Source organism: Odocoileus virginianus, unplaced genomic scaffold (genome assembly GCF_023699985.2).
Source record: "Odocoileus virginianus isolate 20LAN1187 ecotype Illinois unplaced genomic scaffold, Ovbor_1.2 Unplaced_Contig_9, whole genome shotgun sequence".
NCBI classification, from domain to species: Eukaryota; Metazoa; Chordata; class Mammalia; order Artiodactyla; family Cervidae; genus Odocoileus; species Odocoileus virginianus.
Genome location: NW_027224326.1, coordinates 1,711,609 through 1,738,708, shown reverse-complemented (window position 1 = coordinate 1,738,708; position 27,100 = coordinate 1,711,609). Strand labels below are relative to the sequence as shown.

General features: G+C 43.5%; 1 protein-coding gene across 1 annotated transcript in view; it reads right to left on the bottom strand.

The window, feature by feature from the left end:
- The window catches only part of ARHGEF4 (Rho guanine nucleotide exchange factor 4), a 335,116-nt gene that overhangs the window by 166,045 nt on the left and 141,971 nt on the right, over positions 1 to 27,100 (bottom strand). Inside the window, 1 exon segment of the mRNA XM_070463910.1 lies at positions 11,958 to 15,608. Within this exon segment, the coding sequence (XP_070320011.1) occupies positions 11,958 to 15,608 (3,651 nt within the window).

Genomic DNA, 27,100 nt, shown 5'->3' with positions numbered 1-27,100 from the left:
AATTTAGTTCTTACTCCCTTTTTATCTTTTGGCTTGCCACATGGCATTTGCGATCTTAGTTCCTCGACCAGGGACTGAACCCACATCCTCTGCATTGGAAGTTCTTAACCACTGGACCTCCAGAGAAGTTTTTGAAGAGTAATTTCAACCCAGAATCCTACATAAAGCCTAAGCATCCATCAAGTATGAAAGTTAAAAAAGGAGTTTTTCTGCAGACATTCAAAAAACTCTGTGTCTATACCTCCTATGTACTTTTTCTTAAGGAAGATATTTTTGAGCATAATAAAGAAGTAAAGGTAGATGTAGGATTCAAGAAACAGGAAATCAGAGAGGAAAATTATGCAGAATTCCTGGAGAACAAGTCGTCGGAATTATAGCAGGAGGTCAAAGGTTTCCAAGAGGAAGGCCCCCAGAAGAAAGGAGAGACTTGATAGAATACTGACATGTTTGAACACTTATAAAATGGTTTGTAGATGACCTGATGGAGAGTTAAATTGAAGGACAGACAAAGAAAATCACACATGCAAAAAATGCAGTCATTATTAACTCCAGGAAAAAAAAGTCACTATAATCCACTACTTGGCTCTACATTGAATAATATTTTCATGTCCATGGTGATATAAACACTTGTTACTGATTTAACTAGTAACAAAGATAATATTATTTGAACAGGAATGGAAAGGAGACAAAAATTTGAGATGCTGATTCTTCATGATGACCACAACTGGAAGTTAATAGATAACATTTTAACTAATAAACCAAAATAGCAGTTTAACATTGTTGTTAAAATCTAACTTGATTGTCTGTGGGTGAGGGAGGGACAAGCAGATGGCTGTCTTGTTTTCAGAGGAAGTCTTCTGACTCCTCACTACCCTCGAGTCGGGCTGTGGTGAGGGGATCAGCAGCGTCCTGTCACATGGGAGCTGGTGAGCACTGCATCCTCAGGTCCCACCTGCGCGTCTAGTCAGAGCCTGTATCCCAGCGGAGCTCAGGTGATCTAGACGAACCCTAAACTTTGAGCACAATGTAAGTACCATTTTATTTTATAACTATGTGCATGCATAATTTTGATAACTTTTCTTAAAGTAAAAGGAAAAAAAAAACCCACCCTAAAAAACAGGGAGAATAAAGCATTTTCTAAAGCTTACACTGAAGCTGAAACCCCAGTACTTTGGCCACCTGATATGGAGAACTGACTCATTTGAAAAGATCCTGATGCTGGCAGTGATTGAAGGCGGGAGGAGAAGGGGATGACAGAGGATGAGATAGTTGGATGATGTCACTGACTCAATGGATGTGAGTTTGAGTAAGCTCCATGAGTTGGTGATGGACAGAGAAGCCTGGCATACTGCAGTCCATGGGGTCACAAAGTGACCCGGACATAACTGAGCTACTGAACTGAATTGAAAGCTTATTTACAAGATTGTTCACTGTAGAATTATTTAAAAAGTTGTTAACAACCTAACAGTTCAAAACAGTAGAATACTGATTAAGAATTGGATGCATACATACAAATGAATTCCATGTAGTCATTAAACTAATGATATAAATGTTTTTCTCTAATTAAATTTTTAATTTTGATATAATAATTGTAGATACTCATGCAGATGTAATAAATACTACAGAGATCCAGTGTGCTCTGTACACAGATTCTCACAATGGTACAGTACAGTATCACAACCAGGATGAGACACTGATACAACCCAGAGATCTCACTGAGATTCTGTTTCCCTCCAGTCATTTGTATGTGTGCTTGTGTGTATAAACATGTGCATGGTATTATATACTTAGTTCTACGTGCTTTTATCCCATGCGTAGATTCAACTATCCACCACCACATCAAGACACAGAACAGTGTCATCACTTCAGGATCCTCGGGTTGCCCTTTTATAACCTCACCCAACTTCTGCTCTCCAACCTCTGGTAATGACTAATATATTCTTCATTGCTATAATTTTTTCATTTTAAGAATGTTATATGAATGGATTTCTATAGTATATAACTTTTTGGTATTGGTTTTTTCCTACTCACAATAATTCTCTGGAGAACAACTGAAGTTGTATTTCACTATTATTCGTACTGCAGAATACTACTACTATGCTATAATACTACTACGACTGTATAATATTATAGCACTATTTCATGGGATGGATGTACCACACTTTGTTAACCATCTACCCACAGAAAGATACCTGGGTTGTTTCCAGCTTAGGGCTACTATGAACACTTATGGATTAAGTTTATGTGTAAACTAAGTTTCATTTTCCTGAGATAAAGACACAAGTGCAATTGCTGGGTCATACAATAAACCCAGGCTTCATAAGACACTGCCAGCCCCTTTCCAAAGTAACTGTACTGTTTCACATTCCTACCAGAAATGTGCGAGATACTGTTTCTTTACATCCTTACCAGTATTTGGGGTCCTCACATATTTTTATTTTAATCATTCTGATTGTGTTTTTAATTTGCATTTCTTTTTTGATTAACGGTCTTTTCATGTGCACATTTGCCATCTGTATATACTCTCTGGTTAAATGTCTTTTGTCTGTTTTCTAGTTGGATTATTTGTATTTTTACTGTTGAATTTTGAGATTTTATATTCTAGAACTACTCTTTTGTTGGATATGTGGTTTGCAAATAAAGTCTCCCCAATGTGTGGTTTAGCTTTTCATCCTCCTACCAGAGTGTTTCTTTGTACAGCAAAAGGTTTTGATTTTGGTGAAGTCCAATTTATTATTTTTTTCCATTATGGATGTAACTTTGGTATTGTGACTAAGAACTCTTTATTATCTTCTAGATCTCAAAGATTTCCTCCTAAAAGTCTTATAGCATTATGTTTTACATTTAAATATGTGATTAATTAATTTTGAATTGTTTTTGAATAAAGTATGAGGTTCAGGTTTAGTTTTTCCCCCTATGGATGTACAAATACCTTAACACTGTTTGTTGAAAAGACTACTGTTCTTCCACTAAATTGCTTTTGCATCAGAAACCAGTTGAGTATATGTGTATACGTCTGCTTTGGGGATCTCTACTCTTTTCTTGTGATCTATGTGTCTATTACTACCCCAATATCACAACTGATTAAGTAGCCCTAACTAATATCGGGTAGATGGATTCCTCTCCCTTTATTACTTTTACGAAACCATTTTAGCTATTTTAGGGTCTGTGCCTCTCCGTATAAATTTTAGAATACAAAAGATTTTTCAAGGTTGGAAAATGTTCACATTGTACTCCCCCCACCCTCACTTAAAATCTCTACATAGCAACAGCACTGTGGATCCTTGCTACCCGAGTCAGGGAAGAGGACAGAAGGTCAAGTAAACCACTCAGCATTCATGAAGCTGATGCTCCCACACTCATTTTTCTTCTTGCTCCCTCTTGATCTTGGTCTCCTTCCAAGCCCCCTTATCCAGTAGCACAAACCCATCTATGTAAAAATAAGATTACAAATAAGATGCTAAAATTTACTTTCTCTGGAATCATAAGTTCTCTGTCCCTCTACCTGAAATGAAAAATCTCTACATACAGACAGCACCTTTTTACTCCCAAGGATTGCTTCCTCCTGTTCTCCATCATACACACAAATATGCTAGAATATCCCGGATGTAAGGTGACACTGTGGAGGGCTAAATTACATGGCTGTCGGTAGTTAAGGAAACTCTCCCTCATCACTGAGAAGCTGACTGGACCTGCGAGGGCCACCGGAGAGGCTCTGTCAGACTTCAGACTTCTAAGCCAAGGGAGCCCCAGCCCACTAACCTTCCTGATTCCTTAATTACATTTCAGTGTTAATAGTCTTTTAAATATCTGAAATAATCTTATTTGCTCAATTACTTACTCACTCTCATCTCCTGCCCTTCCCTTGAGGACAGAGATCTTTTTATATACTCTTCAATACTATATCCATTGTGCCTAGGATATTGCCTGGTCCACAGTTGGTGTTCAATAAATATTTATCAAATTGAAGAAGAACTCGGTGAGAGGATGTGGTCAGCTGGACAGCAATAGTATATACATCTAACAAGGATGGACAGAAGGCCAATGGAACACAAAGGTCAGCTGAAGACATCTCAGAGACCTAAATGTAAACAGTAAGTCCATGAAAGTTTTATTAAAAAGGTAATTTAGGGAATTCTAGTCATGACCTGCGGGTAAAGAATAGATGGATACTCTTGAAAACAATGAAATCTAGAATTTCTGTTCATTAAAAGATATAACCAAAGAAGGAAAAAGACAGGCCAAGGAGTGGGAAATCATATTGATGGCACATTTAACCAACAAAGCAATTGTATCCAGAATATGTACAATCAGTAAGTAAAAGACAACTTCATTGACAAGTGGACAAGGTATTAGGTCAGACACATCCCCAAAGAGAATATCCAAATGGTCAAAAAGCATTTAAAGGGTGTATAGAAGCTCTATACAGTTAGCAAAAACAAGACTGGGAGCTGACTATGACTCAGATCATGAAGTCCTCATCGCAAAATTCAGACTTAAATTGAAGAAAGTAGGGAAAACCACTAGACCATTCAGGTATGACCTAAATCAAATCCCTTACAATTATACAGTAGAAGTGACAAATAGATTCAAGGGATTAATCTGATAGACAGAGTGCCTGAAGAACTATGAACAGAGGTTTGTGACACTGTACAGGAGGTGGTGATCAAACTATCCTCAAGAAAAAGAAATGCAAAAAAGCAAAATGGTTGTCTGAGGAGGCCTTACAAAGGGCTGAGAAAAGAAGAGAAGTGAAAGGCAAAGAAGAAAAGGAAAGATATATCCATCTGAATGCAGAGTTCCAAAGAATAGCAAGGAGAGATAAGAAGGCCTTCTTAAATGAACAATGCAAAGAAAGAGGAAAACAATAAAATGGGAAAGACTAGAGATCTCTTCAAGAAAATTAGAGATACCAAGGGAACATTTCATGCAAGTTCAGTTCAGTCACTCAGTCGTGTCCGACTCTTTGCGACCCCACGAATCGCAGCACGCCAGGCCTCCCTGTCCATCACCAACTCCCGGAGTTTACTCAAACTCATGTCCATCGAGTCGGTGATGCCATCCAGCCATCTCATCCTCTGTTGTCCCCTTCTCCTCCTGCCCCTAATCCCTCCCAGCATCAGAGTCTTTTCCAATGAGTCAACTCTTTGCATGAGGTGGCCAAAGTACTGGAGTTTCAGCTTCAGCATCAGTCCTTCCAATGAACACCCAGGACTGATCTCCTTTAGGATGGACTGGTTGGATCTCCTTGCAGTCCAAGGGACTCTCAAGAGTCTTCTCCAGCACCATCAGTTCAAAAGCATCAATTCTTCAGCACTCAGCTTTCTTTATAGTCCAACTCTCACATCCATACATGACCACTGGAAAAACCACAGCCTTGACTAGATGGATCTTTGTTGGCAAAGTAATGTCTCTGCTTTTTAATATGCTATCTAGGTTGGTCATAACTTTCCTTCCAAGGAGTAAGTGTCTTTTAATTTGATGATATTTACTACTATTAAATGAAAGTGGATCATCATCAAAGTCTTCATCCTCATTATTTTTGCCTTGAATAGACCAAGGAGGAGGAAGAGGAGGAGTTGGTCTTGCTGTCTCAGGGGTGGCAGAGGCACAGAAGGTGGAAGAAAGGAGGAGACAACAGAGACAGGCACACTTGGTGTCCCTCATAGCTCAGCTGATAAATAAGCTGCCTGCAATTCAGGAGACCTGGGTTTGATCTTTGGGTTGGGAAGATCCCCTGGAGAAGGGAACAAATAGCCAGACCAGGATTCTGGCCTGGAGAATTCCACGGACTGTTTAAATATGGACACAATAAAGGACAAAAACAGTATGGACCTAACAGAAGCAGAAGATATTAAGAAGAGGTGGCAAGAATACACAGAAGAACTATACAAAAAAGATCTTCATGGCCCAGATAACCATGATGGTATGATCACTCACCCAGAGCCAGACATCCTGGATGTGAAGTCAAGTGAGCCTTAGGAAGCATCACTATGAACAAAGCTAGTGGAGGTGATGGAATTCCAGCTTAATGGCCCTGACAACCATGATGGTATGATCACTCACCCAGAGCCAGGCATCCTGGATTGTGAAGTCAAGTGAGCCTTAGGAAGCATCACTATGAACAAAGCTAGTGGAGGTGATGGAATTCCAGCTGAGGTATTTCAAAACCTAAAAGATGATGCTGTTAACTCAATATGCCCACAAATTTGGAAAACTCAGCAGTGGCCACAGGACTGGAAAAAGTGTTTTCATTCCAATCCCAAAGAAAGGCACTGCCAAAGAATGTTCAAACTACCACATAATTGCACTCCTCTCAAAATTCTCCAAGTGTGGCTTCAACAGTATGTGAACCAAGAACTTCCAGATGTCCAAGCTGGATTTAGAAAAGGCAGAAGAACCAGAGATCAAATTGCCAACATTCACTGGATCATAGTAAAAGCAAGAGAATTCCAGAAAAACATATACTTTTGCTTCAATGACTATGGAAGCCTTTGACTGTGTGGATCACAACAAACTGGAAAATTCTTAAGAGATGGAAATACCAGACCACCTTACCTGCCTCCTGAGAAATCTGTATGCAGGTCAAGAAGCAACAGTTAGAAGCAGACATGGAACAATGAACTGGTTCCAAATTGGGAAGGAGTACATCAAGGCTGTATATTGTTACCCTGCTTATTTAACTTATATGCAGAGTACATCATGCGAAACGCTGGGCTGGATGAAATCAAGATTGGATGAAATCAAGCCAAAATCAAGACTGTTGGGAGAAATATCAATAACCTCAGATATGCAGATGACACCACCCTTATGGCAGAAAGCAAAGAGGAACTAAAGAGCCTCTTGATGAAGGTGAAAGAGGAGAGTGAAAAAGTTGGCTTAAAACTCAACATTCAAAAACTAAGATCATGGCATCCGGTCCCATCACTTCATGGCAAATAGGTAAGGAAACAATGGAAATAGTGACAGACTTTATTTTCTTGGGCTCCAAAATCACTGCAGATGGTGACTGCAGCCATGAAATTAAAAGATGTTTGCTCCTTGGAAGAAAAGCTATGACCAACCTAGACAGCATATTAAAAAGCAGAGACATTACTTTTCTGACAAAGGTCTGTCTAGTCAAAGCTATGGTTTTTCCAGTAGTCATGTATAGATGTGAGAGTTGGATCATAAAGAAAGCTGAGCATCAAAGAATTGATGCTTTTGAACTGTGGTATTGGAGAAGACTCTTGAGAGTCCCTTGGACTGCAAGGAGATCCAACCAGTCCATTCTAAAGGAAATCAGTCCCTGAGTATTCATTGGAAGGACTGATGATGAAGCTGAAGCTCCAATACTTTGGCCACCTGATGTGAAGAACTGACTCATTGGAAAAGACCCTGATGCTGGGAAAGATTGAAGGCAGGAAGAGAAGTGGACAACAGAGGATGAGATGGTTGGATGGCATCACTGACTCGATGGACACAAATTTGAGCAAACTCCAGAAGCTGGTGATGGACAGGGAAGCCTGGCATGCTGCAGTCCATGGGGTTGCAGAGTAGGACATGACTGAGCGACTGAACTGAACTGAGCCGCTTTAGACATTAGCCAGTACAGTGCTCAGTTGTGTCTGACTCTTTGCAACCCCATGGACTGTAGCCCACCAGGCTCTTCTGTCCATGAGATTTCCCAGGCAAGAATATTGAGTGGTTTTCCATTTCCTTCTCCAGGGGATCTTCCTGACTCAGGAATGGAAACTGCATCTCTTGCGTCTCTTGCATTGGCAGATGGATTCTTTATCATTTGTTTCACCTGGGAAGCCCTCTTCAGACATTGGGGAAATGCAGATTACCTCTACCTGCCTAGCAGAATTGTTAAAATTGGTTAACAATATCGAGCAAATGCTAATGAGACTATGGGGAGAAGGAAACTCTTATGGAGTGAGTGTAAACTGGCACAGTCACTTTGGAATGATATCTGGCGGTATCTAGTAAAGCTAGTGAAGCTGAAGATAAGCAACCCCAATGACCCAGCCATTTCACTCCTAGGAGGCACATCCAACAGAAAGGCACAGACTCATGCAATAGGCACCTGGGCACAAAGTTTCCTGGCAGCAACAGCTGACTGATACATACACCATGGAATGCTGATTCAAAGTCATTGTACCTAATGATGAAAATGAAAGAACTTTGACTCACAGCACAAGGATAGGTCTTAGCAAAATTAGAGTAAACCAAATGGATAAGGAATAAAAGAACACATAAGGTTGCATGTGCTTAAAGTTCAAAAACAGGCAAAAATAAACTACATTGTTTGGAAGCACAAAGGTAAGCAGTAAAACTATAATGAGGCAAGGAAGTGAATACCATAGAAGTTGGCACAGCCTATGGAAGGAAGGACTCTTGGACCAGGAAGGGCTGTAGTGTTCTGACTCAAGTGGAGGTTACTCAGTGTTTGTTTCACAGCAATATATTGTCTACACATTTATGCACTAGGCTTTTCTGTATGATGCTGCATATCTCAAATTAAAAGAGCTCTAAAGGAACAAACTACAGGATGTGAAATCACAGGAAGTTAAAGCCTCTATAGATTAAATGGAAGAAAAGTTATGACAAATCTAGACAGTGTATTAAAAAGCAGAGACATTACTTTGCTGACAAAGGTCCATATAGTCAAAGCTATGGTTTTTCCAGTAGTCATGTATGGATGTGAGAGTTGGACCATAAAGAAGGCTGAGCACCGAAGAATTGATGCTTTCAAACTGTGGTGTTGGAGAAGACTCTTGAGAGTCCCTTGGACTGCAAGGAGAGATTCAAACCAGTCAATCCTAAAGGAAATCAACCCTGAATATTCATTGGAAGGACTGATGAAGCTGAAGCTCCAATACTTTGGCCACCTGATGTGAAGAGCTGACTCATTGGAAAAGACCCTGATGCTGGGAAAGATTGAGGGCAGAAGGAGAAGGGAGTGATGGAGGTTTGAGATGGTTGGATGGCATCATCGACTTGATGGACATGAGTTTGAGCAAGCTCCAGGAAATGGTGAAGGACAGGGAAGCCTGGCATGCTGCAGTCCATGGGGTTGCAGAGTCAGGCATGACTGAGCAACTGAACAATAACATAGATGACATGATCATGACCATGTTAAATATATGGTTCCAGAATAAAATCTGGAAGAAGATTTAACAGTGGTAGTTCTGGAATAAAATGAGAACTCTTGCTTCTTAAGAGCACTGTGGAATGAAGAAATGGAAACACCCCTGGATTCCTTGCAAATTTCTCCTGCAATTACAGCCTGCTCTCTGAGGAGCAACCACTAGATGGAGCCTCACCTCTAGCTCTAGGTTCAGTTTCTGCCCAAGGTTGCCCAGGGCTTCAGCTAGAGAGAGCAAACTTTTCAGAGATTTTTCTCCCCTCTCCTTCCCATGTACATGTTCTGATGCACAAGGATGTGAGTTCTCATTCCTCCTGTGAGGTTTGAAATAGAAAGAGGAAAAAGAACGAACATCTTTCCAGCATCCACTTCATGCCTGACTCCTTCTTGCGTCCTTTATCATCACAGCGTGCAGGCTGTCTGAGAGTTTGCTGAGGCTCCGCACTTGGGGGCTTCCCAGGCGGCACAGTGGTAAAGAATCCACCCGCCAGTGCAGGAGACGCAAGAGACTTGGGTTCAGTCCCTGGGTTGGGAGAATCCCTGGAGGAGGAAATGGCAACCCATGCCAGTATTATTGCCTGGAGAATTTCGTGGGCAGTAGAGCTTTGTGGGCTACAGCCCATAGGGTCACACAGAGTCAGACACGACTGAGCCCCCACATCTGCCCCTCCCATAAACACAGGGACAGTCTGAAGGGAGTGCTGCTTCCCACTGTGTACATATGTACATATTAATATGTACAGCACTACCAAATCGGTTTTATGATTATATTATTTAGGTACTAAAAATCTTTTTGGACTACTTGATTTTACTCTGACTACTTGATATTACCTCAATATTAATCAATAGAAAAATAATTAACTAAATACAGGTTAGCAATACTATGAAATAGCATGCCAGTTTCAGCTAGAGAACAATGTATATAAAACCCCTGGAGGTCTGTATTTGCTGTTTTATTCAAATAAACAAGAAAGCTACAGGATAGTATGTGTGTATGACCTGCATCTTTTCCACAAAGTGAAAGTGAAAGTTGCTTATGCTCATCGTGTCTGACTCTTTGTGACCCCATGGACTGGAATTCTCCAGGTCAGAATACTGGAGTGGGTAGCTGTTCCCTTCTTCAGGGGATCTTCCTAACCCAGGGATCAAACCCAGCGTCTCCCGCATTGCAGGCAGATTCTTTACCAGCTGAGCCACCCTCCTTATAATCCTGTTGATGTGTGGAGATAATGTCAATAACATACATCAGACTGCTGACACTATTTCCTTCTGTGGAATGTGACTGGGGGCTTTAAAGGGAAATTGTTACCTTTTCTCTTCTACATCTGTACTGGCTTTGTTTTTGATTTTACTAATAATTAAAAATAAGCAAAACAATAGGAAAAAATCTTTGAAAGCTAATATTTAACACTTTACAGATGAGGACATATGTTGAATAAAGTGATGTAATTTCAGGTGGTAGTTCTCACTTTTGAATGTGAAATGTCCAATTCCAGTGCGTTGGGAATGCCCTGTGAATGCTCACGGTCCCAGCTTGCTTCTTCCTAAGCAGCCCACAAAGAGCCTGGTGGCTGCAGTGAGCACCCCAGACTTGTCGGTTACAGCACACAGGGCCTTCGGGCTGTCCTTGCGCACAGAAGTGTAGTCCATGGGAGGAGCATGTCCTCAGGAGCAGGGGCCCTCAGCAAACACCCAGACAGCCTGCATGTATTCAGCAAACAGTGAGACGATTGTCAAGGGCCCAGGAAAGGACCAGACACTAAGCAGATGCTCAATAAATGTTTGTTCCTGTTCCTCTTTCAAATCTTAACAGGAGGAGAGAGCAGGCCACATGTGCTTGTGAATCAGAACATACACGAAAGGTAGAGCGCCTGAGTGCAGGGAAAGGTGCACATCGAGGGTGACGGACTCTTGCCGCAGGGAGACCACAGCCAGCGTGCTAAAGGGCGCACCAGGAGCCCAGAGGCGGCGCATGGGGGTGGGAGGCTGAATTTGGCCCTTCTTGAGGCTAATGCTGAACCTTTGGCCCTTCTGCACCAGCACACTGCTGGGCACGCAGAGACATCACATCTATTTGTCTAACGAAGCAACAGAGCGAGGGCAAATGGGTGCAGGAGTGGGCAGGAAAAGGGAGGTCTGCTTTCTCAGTCCCAACACTACTCTTTCTGGGGTTTGTAAAAAGCTGTTACCTCCTTCAGAGGGCAGCCTGACTTGAGAGAAATCCCAAGCTGTATCCCTCTTCTTGTGCCTGACCCAGCACCTGTTCCCTATCCTGGGTGGATGCCTTTGCTTTGCGGGAGAGAACGTTTTATTTTACTAGGGATTTCAGAAGCACCACTAATCTCTCCTTATATTCAAACAAGCTAAACTGGACCAGGTTAGATTTCAGAAATAAACCCATAAACATACTAGAAGACAAAGTTGGAAAATTTCCTTTTAAAATTTCACGGTGGAGAAGAATGAAGGCTGACAGGTAAAAGCCTACATCAACCACCGGATACAAAATAACCAGACTATGAACAGGTCACTGATACAAAGAGGAATTCAGATAGCTTGAATTACATAGGGAAAACAGAGACCACACTGAATTACAGCAAAATGCAGTTCCCACTGATTAGTTTGCCAAATTTCAAGAGATCAGTCTGGCTGTGTTGGTTCTGGTGGGACCCTCGTGTGTGTAAGTGGGGCAAGCTCCATGGAAGACAGACTGGCCTTCTTACTCCTTCCCTCCCCACACTTAGGAAAATGTCCTGTGTGGTCCCCTCCTTCTCTTGCCTTAAGAAGTGAAAGAATGTGAGTTGATTGATGTGAGTCACAGATAACTCACCTCACTTCCAAGAAGGTCCTTGAGTGAGGGTGCTGTGCTTAGGCCACAGGGACGCTGGCCTCTTTTCCTGCGCTCTTCCTTCTGCTCACCCTGGTCTAATGCCTGCAGAGAAAGTAGGAGGCGTATCCAGGCCTGGGACATCTTGGGGCTTCCAGGGGCCTCTGAGCTGTTGTCCACATGGCTGTAGCTTCCAAGAGAAACCACTGAGATGGCCCTACCCTTTTCAGGGTAGTGGAAATCTGCCCCCTGGGCACCAGGCCTGGGACTCTGGGGCTTGGGGCTCAGGGGCTTACAGGGCCCTCTTTGGCTTCCATGTGCCAGGCAGCAGGTGGAGCCTGATGGAAGGGTGTGGCTGCTCCCAGCCTGCTGCCTCCCAGGATTGGTGGGTGACAAAGGCCAAGACTTTTCAGGAAAGGTACTCAGAGGTAGGTATTCACCACCTTCCCGGGTACTTGTACATTTGATAGTTGGTTCACTTTTTCTCCTATTATCTGAAGAAGCCAAACTCCTGGATGACAAAGGTGTGGGGGAATGTGTGGGTGTCCAATGATCTCTAAAAACACAGCTCTCCTTGTGTTCCGCCTGCTTCTCACAGTCGCTATTGGTCTCTGGTGGAAAATGGCTGGGGGTATTCAAGATTTCTGGTCCCGGAATCAGACTTACTAAGGAGGGTCTTTTGGGCCTTTGGGCATCTTTGCTTTTCAGGAATGTGCGCCAGGAACTCTGTCTCAACCTGCTCTTTTCCTTCTGGTCCTTGAAAGAACATGGAGAACATTCACCAGTGTTCTCTTTTTCTAAAACTCTTGACTCAAAAAAATGTGCAAAGGTCTTATGAGCTGAGGCCAACCTCGCCCTGAGTCTTTTCTCTGGAGTTTTGAGTCTTTTGGCGTCGCACCTTTCTGAGGACTGTCTTCTGCTACCCAGGTCCCCGGGCGTCTCCACGCGGCCCGCTTCCATCAGCCCTGGGACTCCTTGACTTGAGCCCTGGAGGCCGATCACCGGAAAGGTGCTGGCGTGCGCGTTGCAAGGAGTCCCAGCCTGGCCCGAGGCGCTCTGCGTGCTGCCGGTTGGGGGTTGACAGTCGGAGCACAGCTCCTCGAGGCCAGAGGAACCCCCAGGGTGGCCCCCTCCCGGGCTCTTGCCGGCAGAAGGCTTGCCTTTTCGGAAGGAGGTTACCTTGGGAAACGCCAGGAAGTTTCCAGGCTCCCGCGATGCGTGGCAGAGCTGGTGGGGCGGTCTGGGCTGTTGGAGTGCACTCTTACTGGCGCGGGCCTGGGCACCGGGCTGCTTGTCCGTGTCTGCACCGCCCTCTGCTGCGCACACCCCTCGCGCGTCCTCCGGGCTCGGGGGCCCTCGGCTGCCCGCGGGGTGAGGACCCCAGGCCTCGGGCTCCCCGTCAGCTTCCTCCCTGCTCGCTGGAGTCCTGGAGCTCTGGCTGGCCCCAGGTTGGCTGTCTTCCATAGGCGCCCCTGTGCTCAGCATGTCCCCCGCGCGATCCTGGGAAGGCGTTTTTTTCCTCTCCAGGGGCCAATCTTCCGAAGCAGCCTGGGGTATCAGAACTATCCCAAGCTCTGAGGCTTGGGCCACCTGCCGAAGAGCCCCATTGTTACCTCGCAGGCTGCAGGCTGCTGGCAGCTCACACTCATTGCCACAAGTTTTTGGTTTCCCAGCCAGAGGAGACTCACAGGGGATCGCTCCAGCACTGTGGGGAGACCCTGGCCTTTCCTCTAGAAACTCACAGGACTGTGTTTTTAGCAGAGGACCCATTTTCCTCCTGGTGGCCTGCAGCCCTTTCTGCTCAACAGCTATAATGATGAGCGTGCCCCTAGAAGATGTGTCTGCTTTGGGCTCTGTCTGGAGGCCCTCTGCAAAGGGTGTGGTATCACACTCCTCATCCCCACAGCTGCAGTGAGACATGGTGGCTGCTGCAACTCCTGAAAACCCCTGCAAGGCATTTTTTGTGAAGCTGGGATCTGGAACAATCACGTCTTCTGCTTCCTTTAAAGTGTCTGCTGTGCTTGATTTCAGGGTCGTCTCTGGAGCATATGAATTATCACTCCCTCTGGAGCAAAGTCCCCAGTCTCTGTTCCACACCAGTGACCCATTCTTGCTGGGATGATGTGGGAACTTGGCCGTAGCGGATGGCTTTCTTTTTTCACTGAGGATATACTTTGATGTGTAATTGCTGGTTTGGTCTCCTGGCTCAGCAGAAATGTCCTGAAGATGCTTCTGTACATCACTCACGTCCTCAGCATCTGGTGCCTGGCCAGGGCCTCGGGGCTCCTCTGGTCTGCTTTCTGGGCCGTGTCTGGGCTTGCACTCCACTGGCACTGGCTCTTCCGCTGCGGTGAGGCTCACCAACTCTGCAGTAAGGCATGAAGAGACTGGGCGGGACCCAGAATCCTGTCCTAACTGGTTTTCCAGCCAAAGACAGTCAGAGGGCTTGTCCTGAGAGGCCCTTTTCCAGCTCAGAGCCCTGAGTTTGTGCTGATCTTTCAAAGGAAGAGCCTTCCTTTGGGAAGTAGGAAGTAAGTGAGACAGCTGGGTGGGAACAGGGTGAAGAGGAGTTTGTGTTATTGGAGCCCGTTCTGCTTCCGTCCCTTCCTTCAGATGGGTCCCAAACTTCATAAAGTTCTGCCCTATAGGATCCTCAGAGTTTCTTAAGGGAAATTCCGCTACAGAGTGGGCCCTGTTCAGAGTCCTTGTGAGCCAACAGCAGTGCCCTGGGAATGCCCTGCCCTCATCATCAATATTTTCTGGGACACTATGGTGAAACTTGGCATGTAGGAGGCAGGATGTCCCTAAAGGAAGCCAGCGGGTGGCATCAAAGCTAGACTGGGAGCAGAGCAAGCCTGTTTTCGATGTGGGGTCTGGAGGACATTTTTTCCCTGTCCTGGCTCCCAGAGGGGCTGTGCTATTCAGCGGGCTTCTGAAGGACAGCCGGCATCCCCTCTCCCTGTTGTGGATATTCGGCCAGCTCTGGCTCTGTTCAGCGCACCAAAGAAGGAGGGGCCAGACCAGTGGGGTGCTCAGATGACTCTCAGACCTGGATGTCTGAGGAGGAAGAACAGAGAACCCTGTGATGTCTTGGACAGTCACCACCTTTGCTGGTGGGGGGCTGTAACTACCTGTATGCCCCCATGCAGAGTCCCGCGTAAGGAGAGCAGCCCTGCCTGGGGGCAACTCTAGCTCTGGGCCAGCCACGTCCTCCTGGGGGATGGCGCTCACTTCTCCAGCAACTGTAGCAAAGGTTCGTAACCCACTCTTGTGAGACTCTTCCTTGAAGTCAAGGCACAGATCTACTTCCTCCTTTGGGTCAAGCCCAGGGACATCTGTCAAATATTGCTCCTGAGGCTTTCCAGACGCTGGGGTGTCAAAGCAGCCCTTGTGAGCTTCCCTGTCCTCGGAGGAGCTGGGTTGGGGGAGGCAGATTCCCTCTAGGAGGTCACCAGGCAGGGACTCTGTGTCAGAAGCACTTTCAAAGGGATCAGTTTTGGTGTCTGATTGACTTTCACTCTGGTGGGACAGTGTCTCAGAATCATCGTGGTCTGTCTTCTGGCTCCATTCCTGTTCCTCTGGTTCTGCGGGAGGAGAGGGGAGCTGCTTATCTTCAATGTCACCATGACCTGGCAGGTCACTTGGCTCTGGAGTCTGGAAGGGCAAGAAGAGAAGAGTCAGAGACAAGGCCTGAGGACATCTGTACATGTACACTGTCCCTGCCTCTGTCAGAGGAAGAAGGCTTAGAAATGTCTCATTAGTTCCCCACGTGCCCCTTGAAAGAGAGGTAAATATGAAAGCTACCTTTTATTAACACAGAAAAGAAGTGATGGAGTCAAACCCACACAACAGGGAAAAAGTGTAGCACATGGTTAAAGCAATCCTAATTAAAATAAGTGGAATGAGCATGGGCAGTTTAGTTAACAAAATGTGTGAGTCATGGTGAGGAGCATATCTCTGCCTCATGATTTCAGCAAGAAAGAGCAAATGAATATGTTTGTTTTGTGTTCTGTTAGTTCTTATGCAACCAGCTGGATTAAAGTAGAAGTTCATTCACTTAGAAGTGTTTTCTGAGTTACATTTGCTGCTGCCAAAGGAACAAGAGAACACACACACACACACACACACACACACAAGGATTATTGAAGTTGTAATCATGTATCAAGATGTTATAAATGCCCAAGAGAGCTTTGAGAACAGGAGGAAAAGTAGGTGCGAGTATTTTCATACTGTCCTTCTCTCATTACACATTTTTCAATCAACTTGCTATAACATCATTTACATGCATCTCCTTAAAAGTATACAAACTTGAACTTCTTGACAAATGTACATGCCCATGCATTAGATTGGCCAAAAACTCCATTTTTCCATAACCTGAAAACCTGAACAAACTTTCCTGGAAAACCTGAACAAACTTTTCTGGAAAACCTGAACAAACTTTTCTGGAAAACCTGAACAAACTTTTCTGGAAAACCTAGTAACTACCAATATGATAAAAATCCCGAGTATTTCCTTTTCCCAGAAATGTCCCTGCTCTTCTCCAATCACTCTTCATCACCTCTCTTCCTCTCTGTGACCTGTTTCTGCCACACAATCTAGATTTGCCTTTTCTAAAAGTTTCAGATGATCAGAATATGCAGAATGTATTCTTTGGGGACTGGCTTCTTTCTCTCAGCACAGTATTTTAGAGATTCACCCACATATCCCGGCTGTAGCATGTACTATACAAGCAACACTTTGAAATTTGTGATAATGCTACCCAGCATTCAGTTATCTAATGTTCAAAGATTCCCCAGGCCAGAAGCAGGACAAACACTTCCAGCTAAGGCTCCTCACACAAATTTTGTACAAAAGTCACTCAACCAGTCCTTCCTAAGTACATATTCTGAGGACTTGTCATTACAGGTTTCTCAAAATAAGTGTGTTTTTAATCTTCTTCAATTGAGAGGAGAAAAGCAGACAAACACCAAAGAATGTGATGGTGATGCATAAGGTATATAAACTAAAAGGTAGATTCAGAAAATAAAAAATAATATGATACTATATTAGCATCAGATAGTATCATATAATTTCAAATATGTTGCAAAGCAGGAAGGAGTTGGGAATAGGAAAGGAAACATTAAAAATCAAACCATCTGGGAAGGAGGGCTTTGTGTGGCCTTGGGGTATCCAAGACAAGAGAGGAAGTCCCCCTAGTCTGCTGCGGACACTTGCTCCAGAGGCCCAGCTTCCAGGTGGCAAGCCCCTCACTGTACGTCAGGAACATAGCCTCTGGCCTACAGACTTCCCACGGCCTGGTAAGGCCAAGAAGGTTAGATGTGAATAAGCCTTGGCAAGCAGGGAGGGCTGTGTAATGGCAAGCCTGTGCTTCATGAACAGAGAATTGAACAGGGAGCAGAGGGCCAGCTACAGGCTCCTTCTCAGTAACTCCTGCCTGCAAAAGCATCTCTGTTCCCTCACCTTGATGACCAGTTATTAAACTGGGAAGGGACACCCTGACTTTAGAGCATTTCAGTAGTTCTTTCAACACTGTCATAGTTTGATGTCACCTCATAGACTCATATTGGTATCAATATTCACATGCTTCAGGCCTTTTGGAAGAATTCCAAAATCCCAAATTCCAAATGACCAAGACTATGCCAAGATGCTGGAGGTCTCATTCCTGTCCCTGGCCTCTGCTCAGCATCCCTTTATCAGACATTGCCTGGGTCTTGATCAGGGTCAAGCCTTTCTTTGACTTCCAGGTATTCAGACAAGAGGTCTCACTCTGTCTCAGTAAAAATAAAAAATTTTCTAAACTCTTCCAGGTTACAAAATTGGTATTGGGGCTTGGTTTCCCAGTGACTCAGTGGGTAAGGAATCCACCAACAGTGCAGGAAACACAGGAGACATGAGTTCGATCCCTGGGTCAGGAAGATCCCCTGGAAAAGCAAATGGCATTCTGCTCCATTATTCTTGCCTAAAAAAATCCCATAGACAAAGGAGCCTGGTGGGCTACAGTCCATGGGGGTAGCAAAGAGTCGGACATGACAGAGCACATAAACTCAAACTCTCCCAGATTACAAACCTTGTATAGTCTATGCAAGAGTACTTGAAATCCAGCTTTAATAGTCCCCTTCATGGATCACTGCCTTGTCATAGCAAAGGGGCTTGCATAACTCAATGAAGCTATGAGCCATGCCATGCAGGGCCACCCAAGACGGACAGGTCATAGTGGAGAGTTCTGACAAAACATGGTCCACTGGCAGAGGGAATGATAAATCACCCCAGTATACTTGCTGTGAGAACCCAACGAACTGTGTAGAAAGGGAAAAAGATATGACACCGAAACATGAGACCCCAGGTCAGAAAGTGCCCGATATGCTAATGGGGAAGAGAGGAGGACAACTACTAATAGTCCCAGAAACAGTGAAGCGGCTGGGCCAAAGCAGAAACGATGCTCAATCATGGATGTGTGGGGTGATGAAAGTAAAATCTGATGCTGTAAGAGGAGTATTGTACAGGAACCTGGAATGTTAATTCCATGAATCAAGGTAAATTGGATGTGATTAAGCAGGAGCTGGCAAGAGCGAACATCGACATCTTAGAAATCAGTTAACTAAAAGGACAGGAATGAGTGAATATAATTCAGATGACCACTATATCTACTACTGTGAGCAAGAATCTCACAGAAGAAATGGAGTAAACTTCACAATCAACAAAAGAGTCAGAAATGCAGTACTTGGGTGCAACCTCAAAATGACAGTGACCTCAGTTCGTTTCCAAGGCAAACCATTCAATATCATTGTAATTCAAGTTTATGCAGAAGAAGAATTCACCAATGCAGAAGAAGCTGAAGTTGATCAGTTCTGTGAAGACCTAGAAGACCTCCTAGAACTAACACCAAAAAAGATGTTCTATTCATCACTGGGGATTGGAATGCAAAAGTAGAAAGTCAAGAGATACCTGGAGTAACAGGCAAGTTTGGCCTTGGAGTACAAAATGAAGCAGGGCAAAGACTAACAGAATTCTGCCAAGAGAACACACTGGTCATAGCAAACACCCTTTTTCAACAACACAGAGATGACTTTACACATGGACATCACCAAATGGTCAATACTGAAATCAGATTGATTACATTCTTTATAGTCAAAGATAAAGAAGCTGTATACTGTCAGCAAAAACAAGACCTGGAGCTGACTGTGGCTCAGATCATCAGCTTCTCATAGCAAAATTCAGGTTAAACTAAAGAAAGTGGGGAAAACCACTAGGCCAGCCAGGTATGACTTAAATCAAATCCCCTATGAAATATACAGTGGAAGTAATTACTCAAGTATAATCCCTTGAATATACAAATTCAAGGGATTAAATCTAGTAAACAGCACCTGAAGAACTATGGACAGAGGTTTGTAATATTGTATAGGAGGCTGCGAACAAAACCATCCCAAAGAAAAAGAAAAGCCAGAAGGCAAAGTGGTTGTCTGAGGAGGCTTTACAAATAGCTGGAGAAAGAAGAGAAGTGAAAAGCAAGGGGGAAAGGGAAATGTATACCCAACTAAATGCAGAGCTCCAGAGAACAGCAAGGAGAGACAGAAGGCCTTCTTCAATGAACAATGCAAAGAAATAGAGGAAAACAACAGAAAGGGAAAGACTAGAGATCTCTTCAAGAAAATTGGAAATATCAAAGGAATATTTCATCCAAAGATGGGCACAATAAAGGACAGAAATGGTAAAGACCTAATAGAAGCAGAAGAGATCAAGAAGAGATGGAAAGAATACACAGAAGAACTGTACAAAAAAGATCTTAATGACCTGGATAACCACAATGGTGTGGTCACTCACCCAGAGCCAGGACATTCTGGAGTGTGAAGTCAAGTGGGCCTTAGGAAGCACTGCTGTCAATAAAGCTAGTGGAGGTGATGGAATTCCAGCAGAGCTATTTAAAATCCTAAGCAATGTTTCTATCAAAGTGCTGCATTAAATATGTCAGCAAATCTGGAAAACCCAGTCACAGGACTGGAAAAAGTCAATCCTTATCCCAGTTACCAAAAAGGACAGTGCCAAAGTGAGTTCAAACCACTGGACAGTTGCAGTCATATCCCATGCTAATAAGCTTGCGCTCAAAACCCTGCGTGCTAGACTTCAGCATTACACAAACCAAGAACTTCCAGATGTTCAAGCTGGGTTTAAAAAAGGCAGAGGAACCATAGATCAAATTGCCTACATTTGCTGAATCATAGAGAAAGCGAGGGAATTCCAGGAAAATATCTACCTCTGTTTCATTGACTATGCTAAAGCCATAACAAACTGTAAAACTCTTAAAGAAATGGGAATACCAGACCGTCTTACCTGTCTCTGGAGAAACCTGTTCCTTTCAAGTTTCTAACTGTTGCTTCCTGTATGGAACAACTGACTGGTTAAAGATTGAGAAAGGAATATGACAAGGCTGTTTATTGTCACCCTGCTTATTTAACTTATACACAGAGCACATCATGTGAAATGCCAGGCTGAATGAGTTACAAGCTGGAATCAAGATTGCCGGGAGAAATATCAACAACCTCAGATATGCGGATGATACCACTCTAATGGCAGAAAGTGAAGAGGAACTAAAGAACCTCTTGATGAGGGTGAAGGAGGAGAGTGAAAAAGCCAGCTTAAAACTCAATATTAAAAAAAACTAAGATCATGGCATCTGGTCCCATCACTTCATGGCAAATAGAAGGGGAAAAGTGGAAGCAGTGACAGATTTCCTCTTCTTGGGCTCTAAAATCACTGAGGATGCTGACTTCAACTATGAAATTAGATGATTTCTTCTTGGCAGGAAAGCTCTGACAAACCTAGACAGTGTGTTAAAAATCAGAAACATCACTTTGCTGACAAAGGTTCATATAGTCAGAGCTATGGTCTTTCCAGTAGTCGTGTACAGATGTGAGAACTGGAGCTTTACGCTCCAGAAGGCAGAGCACCAAAAAACTGATGCTTTTGAACTGTGGTGCTGGAGAAGACTCTTGAGAGTCTCTTGGACAGCAAGGAGATCAAACCAGTCAATCTTAAAGGAAATCAACCCTGAATACTCATTGGAAGGACTGATGCTGAAGCTGAAGCTCCAGTACTTTGGCCACCTGATGTGAAGAGCCAACTCACTGGAAAAGACCCTGATGCTGGGAAAGATGAAGGCAGAAGGAGAAAAGGGCAACAGAGGATGAGATGGTTGGATGGCATCACCGATTCAGTGGACATGAACTTGGGCAAACTCTGGGAGATGATGAGGGACAGGGAAGCTTTGCATGCTGCAGTTCATGGTGTCACAGAATCAGACATAACTTGGCTACTGACGAACAACAACAACAAAGCATATAAATGCTGAATATGAAGAATTTTTTTTAAAAAAGCATTTATTCAATTGAATATTAGATTCTAAATCTTATGAAGAAAGTTTATTCCTCCTTAGTTGATTCAGGGGTAATTCTCAAATACATAATTTCTAAGTACAAATCCATATAATTTCAAGGTTATGCCTAAGGGATGGGGTGAAATGAAATATTTCTTACCATATCCCATATGTCACAGCTATCAGGGATTCTAGTCTACCAAATGTAAATTTCTGAGACCAGGAAAAATAATACTAGTCCTCCAGCAGCCATCAGCCACTTCCTCCCTGGTAAGCACTGAGGAGTTAAGGGGGATGTAAGAAAGTGCCAGAGGCAGCCATCTGCCATATCTGCCACCCCTTACAGTAAATGAGGAATTAAGGATGTGAATAATCAGAATTTGGTCCACAGACAGCTGAGATGTATATGAAAGAAATGATTTCAGTAAGCCCAGATACTTGCATCTTCCCTTACATAGAAGAGTGGTAAATCCCTTGATGTGTGAGATCTGGTTTTCTTTAATTAATAGTGATCTTTTAATATTTAGATTATCTGCCTGAATATTCAGAAAGAGCAAATTAACATGGATGGTGGCGGTCAGGCTCCCTTGCCCCACGGCCTCTTCCTCTTGCCCTCCGTTTTGTAAGTACGTGGTTATGTAACAGCTGAGATCATTTACAGTCCTGTGCATGTGCAATGCCCTACATGAGCATGATCTGAGAAGCCACTGTGGCTGTGTCCACCAGGTTAACCATGTGAGGCGAGAATGCAGTGTGTCTGCTGCCACAGCTGCTGTGCCCATCAGGAGAGAAGAAATGCATCTGCAGTGCCTGAGTTTTCTTCCACTTCCCCACTCGTGCCTTACCCACCGTGGGTTCAGCAAACTGTGCGCAGGGAGAGACAGTGAGACAATGCCCCTGCTGCAAACTTCTGTATCGTTTATATATAAACTCCTTCCCCGCCCCCTGGGAAACAGTCCTCTCAGGGTCACCCAAGATACTGTCTCCTGGGCTTGAAGTCCTCACGATTCCCGCTGAGTAAACCCAACTCTCAACTTTTAGGTCAGGTTTGTTTTTTCAGTTGACAATGGTCTGGGAGTTGCATTTACAGGCAAAAGTATTTTTTTTTGCTGAAGCTTAGAGTTTTTTTCTGGGGATAACGAGTGGATCAACTTTGTATGTCTTCTGCCTAAAGCAGAAAAACCCTCCCTGTTTTGTCATAGGCCTGGCACCTCCTGATTGTGTTCTTTCTATAACTTTATGAGGCTTCAAACACTAGGGTGAGCTGTCTGGACTTTCTTCTGTAAGAACTGGAGAGCTGCACACAGAGGGTGTTTGCTCAGAGGGGTGCAGTGGTGGCAGACGGTACATTGGGGAGATGAGAGTGAGCGTGTTACAAGTGGTGGCAGACAGTACTTCAGGGAGATGAGAATGAGCGTTGCAACGGGCTCCAGCGCCCCGCGCCCACCCTCCTGGCTGTCACTGCTTCTATCACCTGCAACAAACCTGCTTCCCGCAGAATTCCTGCCCCGTTTCCCACAGCGCCCCAATTTCTTCTCAAACTCCTCAACAACAGTTTGCATTTTATCTCTATGCTTCATCTCTCATTCCGACTTTAAAGTATTTGATGACAAAACATAATATCTGTTTTAAATACAAATTCAGTCTCAAGCCATTAGTATTAATAAGTGGTATTTACATTATCTTGCAATTCTATTGTTTTCTAATTTCCATTATGATTTGCTGTATGACTCATAATTTATTTAGAAGTATGTTTTAGTTATCTTTTTGTTTCTGATTTCTATTTAGTTACATTGTAATCAGAGTGTGGGCTGTATGATTCTTGGAAATTAGTTGAAATTGGCTTTATTGCACAGTACAAGTTCCTATTGAACCATGGGTAATCATTAGTTAAATCTATTTCACATGTAATCTGTGTTCATTAATCAAAGTTATTTTAATTGTTGCTAAAAAAGGCTTGCATGTCCTTCCAGTGGCAATAAACCTAAACAATAAGATTTCTGCCTGGCTGTTTTGCGGAAACTGGGAGTCAGCTGCATCTAGCTCAAGCTGAGGTGGTTAAGACTGGATAGGAGCCCCAGACACTTCAAGCAGGAGTGTCCACTCAGTGACTTTTTGAACTTGAAGAGACAGGCAGCTTAGTTATCAATGTACAGTATGATGACATTATCACACCTTTTCCAATCACCTTTCCCTAAGCTTTATTCTTTAGCACCTAAATATCCAGAGGCCCTGGCTTCCCAGATTTGGTCTCCTGTCTTCACACTTGGCTGCTTTGCAAATAAAGGAATAAATTTTTCCCTGCTGCAACCTCCTGTCTCAGTGTTCTGGCTTGAGACAAAAACGAGACAAAAAATGGACTTTGTTCTGTAACTCTCCACCCATTCATAAATGCTCCAGTGGGTATGTGGAATGATTGAGTATTCTCTAATGGTTCATTCAGCGTTTAGTAAGTGCTCATGAGGCTTGTTGTGTGTTAAATCCTTTTCAAGACCTCAGCAATTTGACTAGTTTTTCATCTGCTATTAAGAGCAGTAGGTTAACTCACCCACTGTAGTGCTGAGGCAGGAGACAGATGGGCCCCAGTCTGGAGTTTCTCCCCTGTGGAAAAAAACCCTATAAAAGCAGGATGATGGAGGAGGCCAGGCCCTGCCCAGATAAGAGATAAAAGACCACATATTCCTCATTCTTGAAGTCAAGGAGACCTCCCTGGATACATGTGTGCAGAAAGGCACCTTGGAGGTCAAAAAGGGAGGGGTCGTCAGCTCATAGTAAGTGATGTCAGCCTACCCATCAACCTCTTCACTGGAATCCATCTTGGCTAAGAGATGAACACACACACATGAGAAGTTCCTAAGATATACCAAATATGGACTCAGAACCAGGCAAATCAAAATGATTGGCCAGAGGAAATCCAGAAGAAATGCCCTAAAAGAGTAATTCAAACTACCATGAGGACATGACTCAGTGACTCTCTCTCTGAGCCTGCCCACATGTCTATCCACATGTACTCTTTTTTCCTCCTAATGAATACTTTGTGGGAATTCCTTTCTGCAAAGCCAAGGGGCCAGGACCTGGTCACTGACCACTGATCAATTTGTTAGGATTCAGTGCTCTCACTGCCACCACCTGAATTCAGTTTCTGACTGGGAACCAAAGACCCATTTCAAGCCGCTGCAGGCCACGGCCACTCAAGGTCAGTGCTGCATTTGTCAGTTTCCTCCTTTAATTCTGTCATCTTTCATTTTACATGTTTCAGTGTTATGTTAGTAGATGCATACACAAGTTCTGGCTTTTTTTTTACCATTAAATAAGACTGGAAAATGTCAGTTTTCATTCCAATCTCAAAGAAGGGCAATGCTAAAGAACGTGAAAGTGAAAGTGACGCAGGCTTTTCCGACTCTTTGTGACCCTGTGGAATGTAGCCCACCAAGGCTCCTCTGTCCATGGAATTCACAAGAGAAGAATACTGGGCTGGGCAGCCATTCCCTTCTCCAGAGGATCTTCCTGACCCAGGGATCAAACCCAGGCCTCCCACATTGCAGGCAGACTCTTTACTATCTGAGCCACCAGGGAAGCCTCAAGAATGTTCAGATTACTTTATAATTATGCTCATTTCAAATACTAGTAAGATTACGCACAAAATCCTTCAAGCTAGGCTTCAGCAGTGCATGAACCAAGAACTTCCAGATGTACAAGTTGGATTTAGAAAAGGTAGAGGAACCAGAAGATCAAATTGTCAACATTCATTGGATCATAGGGAAAGCGAGAGAATTTAAAAAAAAACAGTTATTTCTGCTTCATTGACTATGAAAAGCTTCGACTATGTGGATCACAACAAACTGTGGGAAATTCTTAAAGAGATGGGAGTACCAGACCACCTTACCTGTCTCCTGAGAAACCTGTATGTGGGTCAAGAAGCAACAGTTAGAACTGGACATGGAACAATGGACTGGTTCAAAATTGGGAAAGGAATATGACAAGGCTGTATATTGTCACCCTGCTTATTTAACTTCTATGCAGAGTACATCATGCGAAATGCTGGGCTGGATGAATCATGAGCCAGAATGAAGATTGCTGGAAGAAATAGCAACATGAAAGAAATATCAACAACCTCAGATATGCAGATGATACTGCTTTAATGGCAGAAAGTGAGAGGAACTAAAGAAACTCTTGATGAGGGTGAAAGAGGAGAGTGAAAAAGCTGGCTTGAAACTCAGCATTAGAAAACTAAGATCATGGCATCCAGCCTCGTCATTCATGGCAAATAGTAAGGGGAAGAGGTGGAAGCAGGGACAGACTATTTTTGTGGGCTCCAAAATCACTGTGGATGGTGACTGCAGCCATGAAATTAAAAGATGCTTGTTCCTTGGAAGGAAAGCTATGATAAACCTAGACAGAATATTAAAAAGCAGAGACATCACTTTGCCTACAAAAGTCTGTATAGTCAAAGCTATGGCTTTTTCCAGTAGTCATATATGGATGTGAGAGTTGGACCATAAAGAAAGCTGAGGCTGAAGAATTGATGTTTTTGAATTGTGGTGCTGGAGAAGACTGTTAGTCCCTTGGACAAGGAATTCAAATGGGTTAATCCTAAAGGAAGTTAACCCTTAATATTCTTTGAAATGATCAATGCTGAAGTTCTAGTAGTTTGGTTGCCAGATGCAAGAGCCGACTCATTGGATAAGACCCTAATGCTGGGAAGGACTGAAGGCAAAAGGAGAAGGGGTGGCAGAGGATGAGATGGTTAGACAGCATCACCAACTCAGTGGACATGAATCTGAGAAGCTCCAGGAGATAGTGAAGGATAGGGAAGCCTGGTGCACTATAGTTCATCTGGTTGCAAAGAGTCAGACACCACTTAGTGACTGAACAGCAACTCTCTTCATCCCTAATAAAGGTTTATATTTTAAAGGCTGTATTCTCTAATAAACTTAACCAACTTTCTTTGGGTTAGTATTTGATAGTATGTATTTTTCCATTCTTTTGTTTTCAGTCTTTTTATGTTCCTTAAGTGTTTTATCCATAACTGATGTGTAGCTGGATTCTTAAGATCCAATATTTCAATCACTTAACCAGAGAGTTTAACCAGTGAGCATTTATTTGGGTTTCTACCTATCACCATATTTCATTCTTTTCAGCTCCCTTTCTCTTTTTTTCTCCTTGGGATTTGTTTATTTTTTAATGTGAACTCAACAATGGTTTGTTTAACACCATTTATTTAAAGGAACGTATGCTTTATTTCTGTGTTTTTGTTGCAGTGAATATTTTGAGAAATACATAGGCTGCAATGTGGTAGAATCAGAAATCTCCAGCTTGCTGCTCACTGCAGTCTGGCTGTCTCTCCATTCACTCACTGAAGTCAGTCTGGCAGAGGCCCCTAATGACCTTTGCATTGCCAGATCCAACACTCTGGCCTGTCTGCCTTCCTTTCTTCTTTGTCTCCTTCTTCTCTCCCTTCCTTCCTTCCCTACTTTCACTACTTTTCTGCAACTTTATTGAGGTAGAATTGACAAGTAACTGAATATATTTCAAGTGTAAATAATTAATGTGTTTACATACATCTGTGAAACCATGACCACAAGCAAGATAATGAACATTTCTCTTGCTTCTAAAAGTTCCCTCATGATGCTTGTAATTCCTCCATCTTATCCTCCCTCACTGCATCCCCAGGGAATCTATCTGTTTTCTGTTACTATAGATTAGCTTGCATTTTCTAGAATTCCATATTAATAGAATCACATAGTATGTGTTTTTTGTCTGTTTTTTCTCACTC